We start from the raw sequence: 13,575 nt of genomic DNA, 5'->3' as shown, positions 1-13,575 counted from the left end.
ATTCCATTTGACCTAGGATTTGACCTTGTGGGACAAATTCTTTTTAGATGAAATTTTGTGAAAATTATCTCCTACATGATATTTACATAATATAAAAAAATTGGAGATATATTATTTTTTGTTTGCTTTCTAGCTCATTTCAAAGTTGGCTTACTAACAATTCTGGTATTTCTATACAGTGTAGATGTATTGTCGACATTATATCACTACCAAATTTACCTCTTAATACTATGGGTGTCACTGTCAGATTATTTAAGACTATAACAATGCTTTAATTATATTTTCATGCTCCATACAAAATAATTATTACTTAGGTAAACATCTGTACACCATTTGACTACCCCATTTGGTTAGCCAAGGATGTACCATCAGTTTATGGCACTCTTTTCACACTTTCAAGCAAATTGAATCTTGAATTTTTTTTTTTTTTGATGATATAAACTTTGAAAACATTGATTGTTCTTTGCTGTTCATCATTATTTTACATTTTTGTTCATTGTATTTTGTTCACTTATTTCTTCACTCATAATTAGGCTATAATTACGTTATAAACGGCATGGACCGGGGTGACGATACGTGGGTTGGGGCAAGTAGGGTCCAGTCATTTCAAGTAAAAATACCACTTGCCCCGGTCCATGCCGTCTAGCTGCCATTTTATGCAATTTTAAAACATTACTACAATTTTAACATTAAAAAAAAAATGCAATATAACCGCATAAATTTATAGGGCTATAATTACATTATAAACGGCATGGACCGGGGTGACGATACATGGGTTGGGGCAAGTAGGGTCCAGTTATTGCATAAAAATACCACTTGCCCTGGTCCATGCCGTCTAGCTGCCATTTTATGCAATTTTAAAACGTTACTACAATTTAAATTTTTTTAATAAAAAATGCAATATAAATGCATGATATATAGGGCTATAATTACATTATAAACGGCATGGACCGGGGTGATGATACATGGGTTAGGGCAAGTAGGGTCCACTCATTTCTGAAAAATACCACCACTAATTATAGCCTTATAAATCATGTGGTTATATTGCATTTTTTACAAAAACGTAAAATTGTAGTAACGTTTTAAAATTGCATAAAATGGCAGCTAGATGACATGGACCAGGGCAAGTGGTATTTTTATGCAATAACTGGACCCTACTTGCCCCAACCCATGTATCGTCACCCCAGTCCATGCCGTTTTATAACGTAATTATAGCCCTATAAATTTATGCGGTTATATTGCATTTTTTATAAAAATGTTAAAATTGTAGTAATGTTTTAAAATTGCATAAAATGGCAGCTAGACGGCATGGACCGGGGCAAGTGGTATTTTTACTTGAAATGACTGGACCCTACTTGCCCCAACCCACGTATCGTCACCCCGGTCCATGCCGTTTATAACGTAATTATAGCCTAATTATGAGTGAAGAAATAAGTGAACAAAATACAATGAACAAAAATGTAAAATAATGATGAACAGCAAAGAACAATCAATGTTTTCAAAGTTTATATCATCAAACAAAAAAAATTCAAGATTCAATTTGCTTGAAAGTGTGAAAAGAGTGCCATAAACTGATGGTACATCCTTGGCTAACCTAATGGGGTAGTCAAATGGTGTACAGATGTTTACCTAAGTAATAATTATTTTGTATGGAGCATGAAAATATAATTAAAGCATTGTTATAGTCTTAAATAATCTGACAGTGACACCCATAGTATTAAGAGGTAAATTTGGTAGTGATATAATGTCGACAATACATCTACACTGTATAGAAATAACAGAATTGTTGAAGTAAGCCAACTTTGAAATGAGCTAGAAAGCAAACAAAAAATAATATATCTCCAATTTTTTTATATTATGTAAATATCATGTAGGAGATAATTTTCACAAAATTTCATCTAAAAAAAATTTGTCCCACAAGGTCAAATCCTAGGTCAAATGGAATAGAATAAGTTATACATCTTTTAAATAGTTCTATCTCAAAAGTAAATGGAAGATTTGGATAGCTTTAACAATTAGCTTTCCAAAGATACCCGTCACAACAAAATCGGTCCACACGTTATGGAGATAAGGTCATTTAAGTATAGCCTGCCGCGTCGATTTTGCGCAAAATCGCGAAGAAACGACGGCGCGTAGCGCGCGAACCGTTGGTCGTATGGCGCTCAAATTAAAAATTTCAGGTTTTTTAGCTAAATATAACCCAAAAACCAAATTTGAGCAAATTTGAAGAAAGTAGGGTTTAACCCATTGGGTGATTTGACATGGAATGACCCAGTAGTGTTTCTTGCAATATGACAGGACTTACAGTACTGTATGACAGCTGATAATACAATATAATGTAATGCAATATTCTATTTTATATAGTAATTAAAAATGCAATTTTACCAACTCAAATTTATACTTAATTTATATAATATATAATTCCTAACAAAACAAACAATTTATTTCTATTAAACAGTATACAGTAAATGTTACTGCTGTATTCAATTTATTGATTATATAATATTGAAAATCTTGTAAACAATAATAGAAATATTGAATGATGAATAAAATTGTGCTGAAAATGAAAGATAGTTCTTACTTTCTTATTTTGTGTGTACTGTATACGTATGATAGAGAGTTTATGAGAAGCAGTGTCTTATAGATCTATGTTTTTATCCAGAATTTCAAAACAGACAATTTGATAAAGAAATGGCCATCATATTGAAATAATGTTCTCGTACAGTAGTAGGACAGAATATTTTTCTGAAAGAAATGTTGTGAACATCTTGTATCAGAAGTATTGCTATGATGATATGGAACATCCTTCGAGGGAAGAGGAACAAACATACGTATTTTCATGAACTCTTTATCATTGTTACTGTATATGTTTCAAGACTAAGACTTAAGGTGGATGCTCCTCTCCTTTAGTTGCACCCTCTCTTTGGAACGAACTCCCTTCTTTTGAAAAACTTTCATCCACTTTTGACTTATTTAAGATTAATTTAAAAACTCATTTATTTCAGGATCTTTGATCATCGTTTTAGAATTGGCACTATGTAAATGTTTGATTAGTATTGTTAGCATCATAAACAATATATACTATATATCCACTATATTTTCTAAAATTGATCTCGTCCAAGCTTACCATCAGATACCAGTTGAACCTGCTGATGTTCATAAAACAGCAATTACTGCACCATTTGGACTTTTTGAATTTGTTAGGATGCCATTCTGCCTCTGCAATGCCGCACAAACTTTTCAACGTTTTATTGATCAGGTAACTCGTGGATTGGGTTTTTGCTATGCTTATATCGACGACCTGCTTGTTGCAAGTTCCAACGCCGAGGAACACAAAACTCATCTTCATCAACTATTCACACGTCTTAATGAGTATGGCGTTGTTCTCAACCCAGCCAAATGTCAATTTGGAGTTTTGTCACTTGAGTTTTCTGGACATCATGTTGATTCGCAAGATGTCTGACCACTTCAAGTAAAGGTCGAAGCGATACAAAACTTTCCACAACCAACTTCTTTACGCAAACTACGTGAATTTCTTGGACTTATTAACTTTTATAGGCAATTTATACCGCAGTGTGGCCAGATTTTACAACCTGTCACAGCTCTACTTTTTGGGGCAGGTAAGAAACAGGATCTGGTATGGACCGACACAGCTTTATTGGGATTCAATAATATAAAAGTCGCCCTCGCAAGTGCTACACTTCTCACCCATCCGCAGCCAGATGCACCTTTAAGTATCATGGTTGACGCTTCAGATGTGGCCATAGGGGGTATACTACAACAACGCATTGACAATTTGGCAACCTATTTCATTTTTCTCACAGAAGTTGAATCCAACGCAGACGCGATACAGCACATTTGGTCTAACTAAATTAAATAACAAAGTAATTGTCAATCTACTTGAAATTTATTTTTTTTTTTATCCTATTTTGGAATATTAGTGTGTCCGAAAAAGTAATATGTTCCCGTCGGATAAACATCCATGTTTGTCTGTGTTTATATTCATCAGGCAACTTCAACATTTACAGCTCACTATGCGCATTGAAGCTTACCATAAAATGTCCTAAAACTCATATTATTTTTTTTGAAAGAATAGGAGGAGCTTGAAATTCAGGATACTGTAGGTATACCGAATTAGTTGTGACTGAAAGTTTGTTGGGTCATTTTTCGAAAGCTAGAGTACAGTAGCTTGGTCAATGTATTCTTTTTTAAAATATTTTTTTTTAGAAGTTTAAAGTGCATAGAGATGTACAGTACACTACTTGCAGTTAATTGAATTTTTAACTCGTCAATTATAGGATAGATAAACTCTTAAATTTCTTGCCTAAAACTCTTTATATAAACTTGTCGGATATTTTAAAACATATTGCTGTTGGTTCAGTTTTCCCAATAATTTTCCTGTAATTACTAATAAATAAGATAATGTTAATTAACAGAAAATTAACTCTTAAGTTGCAATAAAAAAAATTGGAAAGTAAGAGAAAAAACTGCAGTATTATAAATAAATGTACATACAGTACTGCTTTTAAAAAGCATGTTAATATTACTACTACAAGGTTTTATTATTCACAGTAAAGTACTTGAATTGAACCTGTAAAGTAATTGCTTCATTATCATTGGTTGATATTGATCATCATTTAATATTAATGAACTGGACTTCAGTTCATGGTCTGCAACATAATTAATGTATTGATTTGTCTCAGCCTTTTCAACATTAGAACGGTCAGCGATACATTAACCAATAAGATGACCGTAATTAAACAGTGACATTGAACGCTAACCCGAACCTAGCTGCTGTGCTATAAAAGGACGTGAGAGAAACCTGTTCTTCAGTCAGTCTCTGATAAGCAATTGAGCAACAACTGCAAATAGCACTAGCAAATTTATTTGACATCATGTGCAGAGCAACTTCAGTTAGAATGCAGAAAGAACATTGTACATCAGTTTTAGATGGTAGATGTGAAAAACCTATTCCTTTGTGCAAAAAGCGCACAATGGTGGTTCCACCTTTGGTCATTTCACCTGCAGAGTCTTTGCAGACTTCTGAAAAGAAAGAAAACTTTAAAGAGATGGAAAAATTCAGCAGTCCATCTATGTGTACTCCAGTCAACAGGACTTTACCAATTTCTAAAATGATGAATGGATCAACAAACATGTTTCTGTTTGTGGAGACAGCAACTTCAAAATTTGAAGCATTTGACGAAGCAGACTTTTACGTAGATATTGATGGAGATGAACAACCAGAAAAAACTCCAGAACAAGAAGCTGCAGAAATTGCTGTTATGGAAGCTTTGAGCAGAATTGGAGATGATATCGACAGAAATTGTCATTTACAAGGAGAAAGTTTATTTGGAAGTCTTCTGAGTACAATTACAAAGAGAATAAAACAAGTAGATGAAGGAACACCAGTATAAATAGAACTTTATCTGATCAGATGCAGTGTTACGGAAAATCAGCAGCTTTAACAACTTTTTCTATTGGTGCTACAAAGAAGTCAACAACTCAAACTTTTACTGATGCTGCAAATAGTTAGGAATTTAAGATAAAAGAAAAACTTTAGAATAATAGAAGCTGAAAATGACATATGCAATTTGTATTTGCAAAGAAGCTAACTTTTACTGATGCTGCTAATAGTTGAGAAAGAACTTTAAAATCTTCAAATGTGCAATAATGAATCCAAAACTTTGAAATACTGGAAGCTGAAAAATTACATCTATGCAATATTTTATATCAAACAATTAAAATTTATATTTACCAACTCTTAATAAGAATGTTTAAATGTATGTTATTATTACTACATTATTTTTGATGAGAAATAAATAAAATTGATCTATATAAATATGAATTTGTTTTATTTATTTTAATTTACAGTATGGTTATTTTTGGTGTGCTTATAATGCATGTAGTGTTATTCTGATGACTAAAGTCTTACAATGAAGCAGTGAACAAGGATATAATAAAACATCAATTTACAAAAATATAGAATCATTTACACAAACCACATTGTGTATGGTCGATTGAGTGGAAACCCACTCAGGATAGATACTGATTGCACATGGGACAAGCTACTTGGTTTTTCTGCTTACTGTTACCAGTTCGTCTGTGTATATTTTTACTATACACTTTAATCTATGAAAACCAGTAAAAAATTCAAAACTTGCGCCTGTATTTTTAAACCGAAATTTAGTCGTAGTTCGAACTTTGACTTCAAAAGTATTTCATAAAAAAAATATTGTAGTTATATTTGATCATCATAAAAAATTAACAAGTTCTATTTTAAATTCAATAGCTCTTTCCAATTTAACTAGATGTATTGATTTTAGTGTAAATTGTATTCAACTAGACTTTGTCAACATTGAAGGCTAGACAGCAAACTACATTGTCTTCATAATTGATGTTAGGTTAAGTACGACATTAACATAGGACGGTCAGTTATTCATTAGCCAATAGGAAAGCTGTGATCAAGTGCATTAAAAGATCGGTCAGTGATAAATTAACCAATTGGATTTCTGCAATAAGTCATGGAATTTTAGCCCGTACCAAACTGTTATTCTATATAAAGAGTGTGTTAATAGTTAGTACTCATTGATTCGATCTTAGGATAGCAAAGATGTACTAATATGTAGTTTACAAAATCTACTGCATTTGATGAAACAATAATGGAATTAATACTGTTCGGTTGGATTGTTTTTAATTTTGTTTGAGTTTTCAACAAGTTTATATAGAAGTTTTCATATAGAATGTGATTTACAGAAAATTTGTGAACATTGCTCAATGAATGTTGGAATGGCGCTATATAAATCGAACGATTGATTGATTGATTGATTGATTGAACACTTTTGTTTCAATTACTAGCGTTACTTCAACATGCTGTGCCTAGACAGATTGCTTGTCTCAACATATCTATAAAATGTGACTTTCTTAAAATACAGTATGATGCCAGTGTTTAGAAATTCCAATAAGAAGAAAAGCAAACACTGCAGTAATTTTCATTTTGAGTGGGAAGCTATATTTAAAAGAATCATCAATTTATAAAATTTGTACAATGGACCAACGGTAAAATTGAGTACCTAGTTTGAAATTAAAAACAAAATGGATTTGATATAATTCAGCCAAAACATATAATGTTACTTTAAAGGTAATCACCTTTTTATTTAGTCTCAATACACATTAAAAGCATAGTAAAATCAAAAAATATTTTCAGTTTGTGTTTTTTAATTGAATTTACTTTTTGATTAAACTACTTTTATTCTTTTTTTCAAAAGTCTTTATGAACATTGAACTGCATGTAACCGGTTTTAAACAAAAACGTTTTGAGTCAAAAATTGCATTTGTTTAATGTTTTTAAATCGATTTTCAGTAGTAGTTTACAGTACCTCAAACATTTAAAAATGAAAAGAAATTTGTCTGCGGACATCAAAAGTGAAATTTGTTTTTTCTTCTTCATAATTTGAAAATGTCTGTTAAACTCCAGATAAAAGACTGCAAGTCTCAGCACAGTTGAGGAGTACAAAGTGCTCCATCCAATCTAGTATTACAATGAATGCACCATAGTCACATAAGAAATTGTTAAATTCTCATCATTTCTCTTATTAAATTGTTAACAAACTGTAAACATATTTTACTGAAGACAGTTGTTTTTTACCTCCGTCAAGGAAGTAAATGTTTAAATCGATCGTGTGTTTTTGTTTGTTAGCAGGTACAGTATACTCAAAACGTAATTACAAAATCTTTCCCAAAATGAAAATACAGATAGATATGCGGTCAAGGACCACTCCGTTACATTTTGGAGGCAATCTGGACCACGGTCCTAATTCTGGACCACATTTTAGAATTATTTTCAGACCTGCTAGTGTTAAAAGATAGGAGAATTTTTAAAAGCCGGTGAGCAAGTAAAGACTAAACTAAAATTGCATTTTCTCGAGAACTACTTGTCTAAAAAACTTTATTTTTGTTCAAGAGGCAAGAATTATAATTTGTGGTTGGTAATTTTAAAACACAATTAGATTTAATGTACACGTTTTTTGATGCGGGTAGTTTAAAAAAACTATTTCTTTTCAAATTCGTATGTTTTTCGCATTGCTGTTCTATTGTTATAGTCAGCTGAAGCTATTTTTAGTTGAAAGGCTGGTTACATAACCATCACACCAAACTTACATACACATGCTTGTAGTAAAATTAGTCGCACACAGCATTAAGACACACCATTTTTCCGGAGACTAAATCTTATGTAGAAGAATGTTACAGTAGGCGGAGGTATGCACTCTTGAAGTGGCTTAATTATATGATGTAAATTTAACACTTGGATTTTAATACACACAACATTGACTGTTTGATAAACTAGTAATCTTAGAAAGTAAACGTACAGTTTGTATGATTTCATTTCATTTTTATTTCAATATTACTACTATAATCACATACAGTGATTGCTTCATTTTCATTGGTTGATATTGATCATCATTTAATATTAATGAACTGGACTTCAGTTCATGGTCTACAACATAATTAATGTATTGATTTGTCTCGGCCTTTTCAACATTAGAACGGTCAGCGATACATTAACCAATAAGATGACCGTAATTAAACTGACATTGAACGCTAACCCGAACCTAGCTGCTGTGCTATAAAAGGACATGAGAGAAGCCTGTTCTTCAGTCAGTCTCTGATAAGCAATTGAGCAACAACTGCAAATAGGACTAGCAAATTTATTTGACATTATGTGCAGAGCAACTTCAGTTAGAATGCAGAAAGAACATTGTACATCAGTTTTAGATGGTAGATGTGAAGAACCTATTCTTTTGTGCAAGAAGCGCACAATGGTGGTTCCACCTTTGGTCATTTCACCTGCAGAGTCTTTGCAGACTTCTGAAAAGAAAGAAAGCTTTAAAGAGATGGAGAAATTCAGCAGTCCATCTATGTGTACTCCAGTCAACAGGACTTTACCAATTTCTAAAATGATGAATGGATCAACAAACATGTTTCTGTTTGTGGAGACAGCAACTTCAAAATTTGAAGCATTTGACGAAGCAGACTTTTACGTAGATATTGATGGAGATGAACAACCAGAAAAAACTCCAGAACAAGAAGCTGCAGAAATTGCTGTTATGGAAGCTTTGAGTAGAATTGGAGATGATATCGACAAAAATTGTCATTTACAAGGAGAAAGTTTATTTGGAAGTCTTCTGAGTACAATTACAAAGAGAATAAAACAAGTAGATGAAGGAACACCAGTATAAATAGAACTTTATCTGATCAGATGCAGTGTTACGGAAAATCAGCAGCTTTAACAACTTTTTCTATTGGTGCTACAAAGAAGTCAACAACTCAAACTTTTACTGATGCTGCAAATAGTTAGGAATTTAAGATAAAAGAAAAACTTTAGAAAAATAGAAGCTGAAAATGACATATGCAATTTGTATTTGCAAAGAAGCTAACTTTTACTGATGCTGCTAATAGTTGAGAAAGAACTTTAAAATCTTCAAATGTGCAATAATGAATCCAAAACTTTGAAATACTGGAAGCTGAAAAATTACATCTATGCAATATTTTATATCAAACAATTAAAATTTATATTTACCAACTCTTAATAAGAATGTTTAAATGTATGTTATTATTACTACATTATTTTTGATGAGAAATAAATACAATTGATCTATATAAATATGAATTTGTTTTATTTATTTTAATTTACACAGTATGGTTATTTTTGGTGTGCTTATAATGCATGTAGTGTTATTCTGATGACTAAAGTCTTACAATGAAGCAGTGAACAAGGATATAATAAAACATCAATTTACAAAAATATAGAATCATTTACACAAACCACATTGTGTATGGTTGATTGAGTGGAAACCCACTCAGGATAGATACTGATTGCACATGGGACAAGCTACTTGGTTTTTCTGCTTACTGTTACCAGTTCGTCTGTGTGTATTTTTACTATACACTTTAATCTATGAAAACCAGTAAAAAATTCAAAACTTGCGCCTGTATTTTTAAACCGAAATTTAGTCGTAGTTCGAACTTTGACTTCAAAAGTATTTCATAAAAAAAATATTGTAGTTATATTTGATCATCATAAAAAATTAACAAGTTCTATTTTAAATTCAATAGCTCTTTCCAATTTAACTAGATGTATTGATTTTAGTGTAAATTGTATCCAACTAGACTTTGTCAACATTGAAGGCTAGACCGCAAACTACATTGTCTTCATAATTGATGTTAGGTTAAGTACGACATTAACATAGGACGGTCAGTTATTCATTAGCCAATAGGAAAGCTGCAATCAAGTACATTAAAAGATCGGTCATTGATAGCCAATAGGATTTCTTCAATTAAATATTGCAGCCATGTCACTGATGTACATAGAGTCACTCATTCAATATACAGTAAGGATCGGGACGCTGTGTAATACTATACATTTGAATAATAGTTTAGGAATTATTTACTTACAATGTTCTGAGTGTTGTTCCTGAATGTTTAAGTTTTCAAAAGGTTCATCTAAGCTCTCGTATAAGATAGTGTTCACTAATAATTCACTTTTGCTATAGTTGATATTAGTATTTCCTTTGTGGAAACTGTCTGATTCAAATTTGAGGAATATGGAATATAGTAAATGAGCAACCAGAACATCTCCAAAATAAGAAGCTAATGATATCATATAACATGTAATTATTGAGCATTGAGTAGATTTAGAGATGATATTGACAGAAATTGATTTATTCAAAAGTCTTTTGAGTACAATTACAAAGGGACAATATCAACTGAAATTGTCACTTGAAAAAAGAATTTTTAGTCAAAGCAGATGATGGTCAACACCTGTCATTAGTGCTAACTGTACTTGAAAGTTCAATATAAAAAGACAAAAATGTAAAGTAATAATTACAAATGAAAAACAGACACTATGGTAACTGATAATTTTAGATTTTAAATGAGAGTTCAAGAACAAAAAATGTCTGTCTTTCTACAATTGCCATTGTTAACAAGAATATCTTTGTTTGTATTTACAGGTCCTCCAAGTCGTCTTGTAAAGGATGAATATCCCAATGAATGTGTTCAAGTGGAACATAACATATCACATCCACCCCATCAAGCTCCTAATGGAATGGGGATGCCAGGTTTAAGTCAAATGAGTCCTGGAATATTAGGTAACTTTCAGCGAATGATGGCACCACCTGTTAATCACCAACCTAGGGGTAAGTCTGAAGAAACACAAGTTAAAATATAATACAACTTTCACTTGGATATAATAATGTTTTCTACCATTTGTTATAAATATTCAAAGTAAGTGCCATAAATTAATTTTTATTACTTAATTATTTACCAAAACTAGCAGCCCTAGAATTTTAGCATGCCTTTTGTATAGGAAAGAATTGTTGCCTTTAAGTTTTAGAGAGATAACTGTTTAAAGTGAATATGGCACAATTGATGTGTAAATAGGTTTTATATCATAATAGGAAAAAAAGTTGTAATTTGGGGTTAAAATATTATTGGCAATCATCATGTCCTATGTTCTCATTTACGTTGTAGTGTAGGATGGTATGTCGTTTATATGAATTTCGTGTATATTTTTTGTTGAAAGCAAACTTTGACTTTATTTCATATCTTGATATTGATAATATAAGGAATGAAAAAAATATGTTGCCATTTTTTCTAAAGACATTTAATGGACCAAATTGAACAGGGCGTTTCAGTTTACGCCTTAGCAAAAGGGTATTCTAAGCCAACTAGGCTATTTGATACACCATCCACATAGCCAGTTGGCAAATTGGGAGTGGGCAAACTGGGAGTCGGCAAATTGGGAGTCGGCAAACTGGCTGGACTCTTGATTAAATGATTTGATTTACTGTATTCAATATCAGCTCATAACAATAACAACAGAATACATAAAAATACAAAGTGAAACAAAAAGCCAGGATTGTCAAAAGCAAACCCAATCACTGTTTAAAGACTTTCCTTTAACAGAAATAAAATATAATATTTAATGAATTTTAAAAAAAAAAAGAAGCAAAATTGAGCCGTCCGCACGTACAGTATGGTGTCCCGATCGTCTAAGTAGGCCTAAAATAGTTTACTCACCAAAAAAGCGGATTACTGCATCAAGAAAGTAGACCTAGTAGTAGAAAGACCTAGCCGATCCGGCCCAGTTGAGCTGCTAGTGTAGTAGACCCTATGCGAATTGATACTACCACCAGGCCTTTTACTATAGGCTACACTTGTTAAAATTAGCAATACTTATGTTTACAAATATTCCACCTCTCTCATTCGAGCTATATTATCTATACCATTCCGGTAGGTCAAGTAGACCTTCAATCAAATACTGTACATTGTTCATGTTGTGATTATAGACGGGGTATACTCGACCCGACCAGTTTGGTATTGTATACTTTATCTGCTTATCACGTGACGATGCCAGGCATGGGCAGCAGAGCGCATATGTATCGTCGTCTTTCTCCTCAGCAGGAATGTATAGTGTACGTTACGCTTCATTGATTTTGAAGGCTTTTCCTTAAGTCAGTGCGAAAATCAGCAAACGTAACTGAATCTCCAAATGATTTTACACAATTGTGATGAATTTTCTTAGAAAATTGACTTTATAAATTGGAAGACCGTTCTGCTTCACTGGACGCTTATATAAATTGAAACTTTTACCGTTCAAGAAACAAACGAATATATTTTATATCGTTTAAACTATTCATTTTAAACCTGGAACCACCCTTTAAGCTCTTAAAAAAAATGGCAACATATTTTTTTCATTATTTTACATCCTAAAGACACAAAATGAGCTGGAATTTTGCTTTTAACAAATAAATGACACGAAATTACATAGTGGCCTACATTTTATTGTCTGATGTCCCAATTGTTGGTTATCCGCACTTGGCGGATAACCCCTTGTTATTGTCAGGATCTTTTTTTTTTTTTTTATATTCTTCTTTCTTTCCACGAATTTTGTTCGCAGCGTATCTCTAATTCTAGCCAACATAAGATTCTATAACTTTGTCATAAGATTGACCTGTAGCTGTAGATGTGCAAGAAACTTTTTTTTTTCGAATTTCGAGTCACGCAGCGTAAGGTACGCGCGATTTTATGAATTTCAATGATTGATTTGGAATTAAAAACCAAAAGTAATTTTGTATTGAAACTTAATGGCTTTTGCGCTGCGGATAACCTAACTCGTCCGTAGTGACGAGTTCAAATCTAGTTTATCTTTGTTTTATTTGATAGTACCTGGACCAAGTCATATTGGTCCACAATCACTACCACCACCTTCAACACTCCATGGACATCCACCAGGTTATCATCCACCATCAACTGCCACAAGACCAGCAGAATCTCCTAGAATTGGTCAGTATTTTTAAAGTTGTTTTCTGGACCCAGGATTGGCATTTATCAGTATTTCCTTATATTTTGGCTAAAGCTGAACTATTTTAGCAAATAACTTAAGGTTATTTATCAAACCGTCTTAGCAGAAAATTGTCTTAGGTAAATTTTACTTTGCGCATGTGTAAAATTACGTGTGCGCATTAGCTTTTTTCTCTTAGCGATGGCGGGCACTATACAATTTTATATCCGCAT

At 32.4% G+C, this 13,575-nt stretch overlaps 1 protein-coding gene across 2 annotated transcripts in view; it reads left to right on the top strand.

Moving 5' to 3' along the window:
- Positions 1-13,575, top strand: part of LOC140040687 (mothers against decapentaplegic homolog 4-like) — a 32,728-nt gene that overhangs the window by 9,546 nt on the left and 9,607 nt on the right. For both annotated transcript variants that reach the window (XM_072086797.1, XM_072086798.1), the window contains exons 5-6: positions 11,010-11,195; positions 13,225-13,344. In XM_072086797.1, coding sequence (XP_071942898.1) covers positions 11,010-11,195; positions 13,225-13,344 — 306 coding nt within the window. The remainder of the gene's footprint in view (positions 1-11,009; positions 11,196-13,224; positions 13,345-13,575) is intronic.

Source organism: Antedon mediterranea, chromosome 2, assembly GCF_964355755.1.
Source record: "Antedon mediterranea chromosome 2, ecAntMedi1.1, whole genome shotgun sequence".
In the NCBI taxonomy this organism is placed as follows: domain Eukaryota; kingdom Metazoa; phylum Echinodermata; class Crinoidea; order Comatulida; family Antedonidae; genus Antedon; species Antedon mediterranea.
This window is presented reverse-complemented; position numbering and strand designations above follow the sequence as displayed.